The following is an 8,741-nucleotide window of genomic DNA, read 5'->3' on the forward strand; positions in this document are numbered from 1 at the left end:
ACTCTTGCCTCATGCTTCTTGCATTGGAGGCATCTATTCTTTGCGATATGCCATCAGCTCAGCATCTATTCATCATGTGGAATATAATATTGTTAGTGCGCCATGAAAGCTGATTTAGTGGTGTAAAGGGGGCTGCTGATCAGACGGAGTGATGTTTTGTTCCATCATGTATGCCAGCCATCATCTAGGCGCAGAATAAACAGAGTGTAAGGTCGCTTCACCTTTATCGGTGGAGCTAGTTCTCCACCAGGCCACCACAACCCTACCTGCCATTCGCTTCACAGATCGAGTCTCAAACAAGTAACCAGCGCGACACCTCACAAGCCATGGAGGTTGCAACGGGAGCACTAGGCACCCTGATCCCCAAGCTCGGCCAGCTCCTCCAGGATGAGTACAACCTGCAGAAGGGCGCCAAGAAGAACATCGAGTTCCTGTCTAAGGAGCTCGAAAGGATACGAGCCGCCCTCTGCAATGTCGGCGAGGTGCCAGTGGAGCAGCTCAACGAGCTGGTAAGGATCTGGTCCCGGGATGTCAGGGAGCTGTCGTATGACATGGAGGACATCGTAGACACCTTCATGGGGCGTGTCCAGGGCCCTGACACCCCGAGCAAGAAGAGTGCCAAAAGATTCATCAAGAAGTTGGGCAATATAGTCACCAAGGCCAAGACTCGCCATGAGATCGCCAAAGAGATCAAGGACATCAAGGAGCGTGTCAGGGAAGTGGCCGAGCGACGCGACAGGTAAAAGAACACCTCACACTTGCTTTCTTTTTAAAAATTTTCAGAATTTCCTCTTACTGTCTCTGTTCTGTTTTCTCTCTCTCTTTGGACAGGTACAAGGTTGATGCTATTAAACCTGTCAAAACATTGGTTGACCCTCGCATAACAGCTCTATACACTAAGACTACAGATCTCGTTGGCATTGATGAGGCAAGAGAAGAACTAATCACGAGGCTGACAAAGGGAGATGGCATGTCCGCGCAGCAGCAAAGGGTTGTCTCTATCGTTGGTTTTGGAGGATTAGGCAAGACAACACTTGCCAAAGCAGTGTATGACCAGCTTAGAGTGCAATTTGATTGCACGGCTTTTGTTTCAGTCTCTCAGAATCCTGACTTGAACAAACTTCTCAAGAATCTGCTGTATGAACTTGACAAGCAAAAACATGCCAAGATTCATAGCACCATGTTGGAAGAAAGGCACCTCATCGACCTAATCCGAGAGTTCCTCCAAAATAAAAGGTACGGGGCATCTAGTTTGAGCATATATGTGGTATACCTATCCATCCATTGTATGTAATCCTCTAATATCTACGAACACTATCCTAGTATGGTGGCCTATGCAGACTGATATTTGATATAATATATGCTGATATGTTCTTTGTTGTTGTATTTCGTTGCTCCATAATTTGTGCCTTGCATGCCATCCTCCCCCTGGCACCCTATTTATAATTAATAACATCACACATAGTGCAAACAAAGAAAGAATAACCTGTAGATTTCTTCATTTCCCTTGTCAATGGTTCAAGTAATGGCTCTAACATCTATATAGGACATGCAGCTTGTGTTGTACCCGTTGTCTACCTGACAACACGACCATTTGGAATCCATACTACAAATTTTCAATGTTTTTTTAACTCCTAATTTAGCTGTTTTACTAATAATATTTAGTAAGTCCTATTTTTTGGCTAAAGCTAGGCTTTTAGATATTATAACAATGAATAATGTTTATTTTTTTTGTTAACGATCGTCATAACTAGTTCCTGTTTTTATTACGAAAGCAAAACCTCACCTATCTAGCCTCACCTCCACCACTAAGAAAAAGAGTACGAGTAGGAGTAGGCCGGGGGAAAAGGGTTCTAAAGAAGAACTCTTAAACACCAATATTTTTTAACAAAAACATATCGTGGGGTATACTGGTACTGTAGCATAGTTCAAATTTGCCCATGTCACGTTACACATACTCCCTCTGTCCAAAAAATAATTTATCATATGATTTCTAGGATAGATTAATAAAGATGTGAAATGCTTTTGTTTGCCTCTATTTATTAGAGAAAATTCCCTATTTGACACTAGAAAAATAATTTATCATACGCCCGGCGGCAGCACAACACGGGGGAGGCGGCGGCGCGTCGTGGCCCAGCCTCCGGCCTCGAGGAGCAGAGCGTGGGCTGCGGCGCCAGTAGTGGCCTGCCAGCATGAACCGAGGCCGGGGCGCGGGGGCCTCTGGCAAGGCAGCCGGCCGGGACGACGGCGTTTTGCGCAGTGCGGGAGGCGTGCCTAGGCCCTGACGGCGTAGAGCAGAGGAGGGAGAAGGGGATGAGATAACGGAGAAGGGTGGTGGAGCCCACAGGGGCAAAACTGTCTTTTTACAAGGCATTTAATGGTTCTTGGACGGAAAATCCATAAGAATATCGAATAGGGAATGAAAGTTGAGCTCGGTGTCAAATAGGGAACGAAAATTTTTTGAGTGCCAAGAAAGGAATGAGTAGTTTTTCTGGTGTCAAACAGGAAATTGCCTCTATTTATTAGCCATATTTAACACTACATGGCTGCCATATGCACATGCACATAACAAATGGGGTAACAATGACAAGAATTGCGGAACAAGTTAGTGTGGTGCACGTGTGCATATGTGTTTTCACGAAAATGAAAAGAAATCCATATTTCCAATTGATTATAAAACAAATTTTTCGTAATTGGTTACGAAATTAACCTACAAGTATGCTTTTTCACTCAACTTGAGGTTTTTTATTACTATGTCAGTAACATGTTTGAAGTCCTTTGCATGTATTCATATTCTTTTGCATATAATTTGAAACTTACATGGCTGCTTTATTTCCATACGCATATAGGTACCTCATTGTCATTGATGATATATGGGATATGAAACCATGGGGGATACTACAATGTTCTTTACATGATAATGGCCTGAAAAGCATAATAATCACAACTACTCGCATACTTGATGTAGCTGAGCAAATTGGTGGTTGCTATAAGCAGAAACCTCTAACGCATGAGAGCTCTAAAAAGCTATTCTATGGAAGAATATTTGGCTCTGAAGGCACATGTCCTGGGCAATATTTTGAGGTATCTGAAAAGATTTTGAAGAAATGCGGAGGTGTGCCATTAGCTATCATTACCACATCTAGCTTGCTGGCTAATAAATCAGGAAATATAAAAGAGTGGAATGACGTCTGTGGCTCTATTGGTTCCGGACTTGCACGCAATCCTAGTATGGATGGTATGAGGAAGATACTGTTGCTTAGTTATCATGATCTTCCAGCTCATCTGAAGGCATGTTTATTGTATCTAAGTATATTTCCAGAAGACTATGAGATTCATAAAATGCGGTTAATATGGAAGTGGATAGCTGAAGATTTTGTCCATTGTGAAGAAGAGAGTCAAAGTTTATTTGAGCTTGGAGAGAGTTACTTGAATGAGCTTCTAAATAGAAGCCTGATTCAGGTAGCAAGTACGAATTCTGATGACACCATTTGGTCTTGCCGTGTGCATGATATGGTACTTGAACTCATTTGCTCCTTGTCAAGAGAAGAAAGTTTTGTTACCACGGTATTAGGAGATAGTAGGCAAAGCATGCCTTCTTCTGGAAGCATGGTTCGCAGGTTATCTCTCCAGAGTACGACTTGGCCTACAATGGAAATGTCAAAATTGAGGTCCGTTACTATCTTCAGTCCCGCTATAATTAATACAATGCCATCCCTTTCGTGTTGTCATCTGCTGCGTGTGTTGGATCTCGAAGGTTGCAATCTCAAGGAACATCCAAGTTTGAGGTTTATCGGGAATTTATTTCACCTGAGGTATCTAAGTCTAGCAGTCACTGGATATGCTGGCGAGCTGCCAGTGGAGATAGCGAAGCTACAGTTTTTGCAGACATTACGCTTAGACGATACTCAAATAGAAGAACTGCCGTCAGGTATTGTAGGCCTAACACAGTTGATGTGCCTATCTGTTGCTGGGCGTACAAGTCTGCCAAATGGGTTGCTGAGGTATCTACCATCCCTAGAAATGCTAGGGGTTGTGAGAGTGGATTCTGCATGCATTGCGGGAGAGCTAGGCCTTCTGACGCAACTGAGAGTCCTTGCAGTGCATCTCTCAATTGACAAGGAATGCAGATGGGATGAAAACATGTGTACAGCTTTGGTGGGGTCTCTTGGGAAATTGCACAAAATCCAATATCTAGTAGTAGACTCAGACATGTCAGCCAATCTCGAAGCAGGCTCAGTGGAGTCCCTGGGCAACCTGAGCTATCTACGTATTGGTACAGCCACTTCCTTGCCAACATGGATTCGCCCTGCATTGCTTCTCTCCTCCCTAGACATAGCGGTGGTTCAAGTGAGAAGGGAGGATATCCAAGTCCTCGGGAGGCTGCAGGCTCTTCGTTATCTTGATTTAACTGTGGCCGGCGACATCATACAAGTGCTGGAAAGGTTCATGGTCAGCCCTGACTCTTTCCCATGTGCAACAACATGTACTTTCGATGGTTTTACAATGGTTCCGTCTACATTCCCACCAGGAGCTATGCCAAGACTTGAAAATTTTACATTTGTCATCCCACTAGAGGCTTTCTCGCGAGGTGAATTTACTACTGACGACCTAGCCTTGGGCCACCTCCCCTCCCTTCAGGATGTGAATGTTGGCCTTTATTTTGGAGTTGGGAAAGTCAGCGAAGAGGTGGTAACAAAAGTGACAGACAAGCTAAGGCGCGAGGCGGATGTCCACCCCAACCAGCCCGGCCTTCACCTGGTTGCACGATAATTAGTAGTATTGTAGTAGCTTATTCTAATAATTAGTAGTATTGTAGTAGCTTATTCTAGTTGCTTGATATTTCCATTCCAATCTTACCATGCATGACATTTATTTCGCATGCATGTTTAATTTACACATGGTGCAGTAGTAGCTGCATGGTGTGACAACTCAGTAAATAAACTAGAAAATCCTAGTAATTCACTCACTACCATGCATGACTGGTAATTGGACAAGCTTGATTACCTTGTGGTTTTTTTATATGGCATGGCTAAACTAGACACGTCGCACAGGAAATAAGGACCAATGGGAACTTTTCAGGCTATTAGGTGCTCCCGAGCCACTGTGGACTAGACACGCGACGACGGCCATATGGTCAGGCTCCTGTCGCAGATGGCGTAGAACATATACCATTACAATTATCGCACTTCGGAGATATACCATTAAATATTCACGATATTATAAAACTTTCACAGTGTTTCTTAAAATTTATAGACCAAAATGCCCCTAATCTTCTTCTTCTTCTTCTTCCACTAATCCCCAGTCTCCACCTCTTCCATGACGTCCGGCTCCTCCTCTGCCATGCTTGCCGCCTCCTCGCTCGTCTCCTCCATTGAATGGCAAAGTTGAACTGGTTCAGCGCGAATTCTGCCAACGTGTTGGGCGCGCGGCCGTACCCCGTGCAGCGCAGCACCCCGCACCGCAGCCCCCTGTGCTGCAGCTCCCGCGGCCGCATCGGCACCCCGTGCGCGGCCAGATGTGCGCCGCCGTCGTGCCGGCAGGCACGCTGATACGCTACGTCTCGCCGCGGTTCAGCTGCCAACCGCCGGCCACCGGCACAGAGGCCGCCCACACTGTGAAGGACTCGTCCATCTTCTCCCTTTACTCCCCTGAGTGCCTCAGCGCCAAGCTGCCTGGGGCGCGTCGATGGCGGCGACGGTAGCCTGGTGTGGGGGCAAATGGGTGAGTGGACCTAGGGAGTGAGGGACCGACGGGCGACGAGCGACGACCGAGCAAGGGAGAGGCCGAGAGGGAAACGACCTCCCAGACGCCGCCGTGGCGCCGCTGGCGGCCACCGCGCCGCCGCAGAAGCGCGACGAATGGAGCGCGAGCGAGAGCGAGGACGGGCGGCTGAGCTGGACTGCGGCGGCGAGCGAGGCCGGGGTGGAGCTTCGTGCGGGCGCGGCAGGGCCGAGAGGAGGTAGGTGCCGCACGAGCAGCCGGCGAGGCGGCCGAGCCGGTCCACGGCCGCGCGGGGCCGGGTCGAAGCACCGCCCCCGCGGCCTGACGGGCGGCCGAGCTGGACCGCGGTGGCGCGCGGCCGCGGGGCCAGGCTGGACCGGGGCGCGCACGGGACCAGGCTGGAGCACGGGCGGCAGACATGACGGCGGGGATGAGGAGAGAAGAGGGGAGAGAAATGAGAGAGGATATGGGAGGAAGGAGATGAGGGTATTTTGGTCCAACTTTTTTTATAAACACACTGAAGGGATATGTAGTGGTATATCTTCAAGAATTGTAAAATTGTGATGACATATTTATAGTATCGCGACTAGTAATGGTATATCTCCGAAGTGCAATAATTGTAATGGTATAAATCCAATTAACCTTTTAAACAAACATAGATCGAGTGCAAAGAAAACTAAGTGCCTATATGTGTAGTAGAATACCATATTGTCTCCAATTTGATTTAAGATGTCCATGTCATTTAAGATCTCTAATTTTGTACTTTTAGCATCCTTAAATTCCTTTACCTTTCAAATTTGAAATAACATCACTTAACAACTCCTTTCCAAAAGTATATATTTATATGCATATCCTAGCATCATATAATAGAATTTCACCTCTTCTTTTCCTTATGCTGAATAATATAAGTTTTTGGTTTTAAGTTGTCGATTTCATATAGAGAACATATTGTGTGTGGACAGACTTGATAAGGTCACAAGTAATACCGCTTACAAATATAGATGCCTTTGATTTCGAGCAAATTGGTGAGCCAAAAGTTCAGTATCCAAAATCATGTGTGCATTTAAGCTGAGGTAGATAAGGACACACTGGAAGTATGAAGTCATTTTCATGATTGTCACTTGAGTTCTTTTTAAAACTGGCATGTTGCAAACATATTGTAAATTTAGTTTCATGCATTGCTTGATCAATTAAGGTACCTTTTTAGAAAAAAGACTGTTGTTTTGTTTAGTAGAGCATCTAGATTATGCTACACCCATGCAACAATCAGTAAATTAGTTGCTCCCTTGAAATAGACTACAATCGTATTCCTAACTGCATACTCTTTCAAGTTCGAAGAGCAGCTCATTGTGATGAATGGTCAATCATTGCACATTTAGCGTTTGTTCTCTTTAGGTACAAGCAACTGGTGCATGCATTAACCCTTTTGATTGGTCACACACTCTCTATAGCTTAGATCCCACTCAGCACAGATAGGTGTGCAACTTGATTTGTTTTGCATGTTCTGTTTCCACTCCTTCATGTTGCCTCTGTTTTGTGTGCAGGTGCTGGGTCGGTCTGATTGGTACCAGGGGCAGTAGAGTTTGTTCTTTTTTCATGGCTGCAATGCAAGGTTGGCGCTGAGAAGTCTATGATGTCTCTTTTAAATGATTTCCGGGCGTGTTCCCAACATTTGATGAAGAGAGCCAGCAACAAGCATGGCACACTACATCTCGAGAGTCAGGTGCAGGAGTTCACGCCTGCATTCTTCGTAACAAATAAGAGGCGTGCTGCTACGTATCCATCAAGGTGAATTGAGTCTCCAGCGCGGCAACTCCTTCAAGCCAAACCTTGTCCACATGCTCCAACTCCATTCCAACCTTATCCGCATGTGTCTGGCCTCTCGAGTCTGGAGTCTTGCATCGGCCGCTCGCTGACTAGTACCTAGCTAGCGTCTCGGCATGCCAAACTTCAAGTTGATTATCTTGCATTGTTCTACAAACACTCACAAACAAACTCACCCACCAACCCTTTTTTTTTTTGCAATGGGTCCATATGCCGATGTTGCTTCCTGCCTTCTATTTAAAAAATTAGAACGATTACACATTAAAGAAAAATGAAATACCCTGCATGTGAGACCATGCATTCTGGCTCTGCTACTGCCTCACTCCTTCCATCTATAAATACTAGCCATCTCCTCCTCACTTAACACAAGGAAAGACGAAAATAGCTGACCTATATCCAGGATAACACACACCCACTCTCCCCTCCCGCTAGCCATGGCCTCTTACGCAATAACTCCCGTTCAAAGTGAGCTTAAGATGACCCTGTATAACAAGGAGGTGTATGCTGGACCGGACATCAACGGAGTAACCATTATAAATAGGCAGCCAATGGGTACAACCTGGGTCTTTTCGTGGCCTGTAACCGATGGGCCAGCTGCCAATGCAAATATCGTCGGCCATCTGCAGGGCACAGGTGTTCAAGTGGCCAATAATCCCAAAGTACAGAAAGGATTAAATGAATAATTTTATTTATAGTTTATACTAAATTTAAATATTTAAACAACTTTAGTTTAGTGTACAAAGTACAGATCAAACTAGCTAGACCTTGAAGCTAGAGCTGCATGCGCCCCACAGGCCATAAGCTCCATGGGCGAATGCCCTTTTTCTACAAGCATTATCAATATCTATGAAGACTTAAAAGCCTACTCCCATATATATGAAATTCCTTATGTATGGAACTACACAACTTCATGCAAGATATAAGCCTGTATATTTCTCAACTTAGGGTGTGTTCGTTTCCTGCCTTCTGAATTTTAGACCCATCATATCAAAGAGAATCTTGTCATTTAGAAGTATTAAATAAAGTCTAATTATAAAACTTTTTGCACAGATGGGTGCTAATTCGCGAGATAAATTTAATGAGCCTAATTAATCCATAATTTGCCACAGTGATGCTACAGTAATCATCCGCTAATCATGGACTAATATACCTCATTAGATTCGTCTCGCGAATTAGCACGGGGTTCTGCAATT

The 8,741-nt window shown here is 45.2% G+C and overlaps 1 protein-coding gene across 3 annotated transcripts; it reads left to right on the forward strand.

Annotated features, from left to right (window-relative positions):
• Nucleotides 1-165: 165 nt before the first annotated feature.
• On the forward strand, nucleotides 166-7,491 carry LOC112903018 (putative disease resistance protein At1g50180). 3 transcript variants are annotated; one of them, XM_025972225.1, is made up of 4 exons: nucleotides 166-739; nucleotides 832-1,236; nucleotides 2,850-4,445; nucleotides 7,269-7,491. In XM_025972225.1, exons 1-4 carry the CDS (start codon nucleotides 327-329, stop codon nucleotides 7,345-7,347), a joined length of 2,493 nt encoding a protein of 830 aa, XP_025828010.1. In that variant the 5' UTR covers nucleotides 166-326; the 3' UTR covers nucleotides 7,348-7,491. The 3 variants fall into 3 exon arrangements, with proteins under 3 accessions (XP_025828010.1, XP_025828011.1, XP_025828009.1); XM_025972226.1 differs by lacking the exon at nucleotides 7,269-7,491 and adding an exon at nucleotides 4,532-4,742; XM_025972224.1 differs by lacking the exon at nucleotides 7,269-7,491 and having other exon boundaries at nucleotides 167-739; nucleotides 2,850-5,022.
• The last annotated feature ends 1,250 nt before the right edge of the window (nucleotides 7,492-8,741 follow it).

Source organism: Panicum hallii, chromosome 8, assembly GCF_002211085.1.
Source record: "Panicum hallii strain FIL2 chromosome 8, PHallii_v3.1, whole genome shotgun sequence".
Lineage (NCBI taxonomy): Eukaryota > Viridiplantae > Streptophyta > Magnoliopsida > Poales > Poaceae > Panicum > Panicum hallii.

Coding starts and splice junctions, on each gene's coding strand:
- LOC112903018 (XM_025972224.1), top strand. CDS start 327: ATGGAGGTTGCAACGGGAGCACTAGGCACCCTGATCCCCAAGCTCGGC. Junction 740..831: donor GTGGCCGAGCGACGCGACAG/GTAAAAGAACAC, acceptor CTCTTTGGACAG/GTACAAGGTTGATGCTATTA. Junction 1,237..2,849: donor GAGTTCCTCCAAAATAAAAG/GTACGGGGCATC, acceptor ATACGCATATAG/GTACCTCATTGTCATTGATG.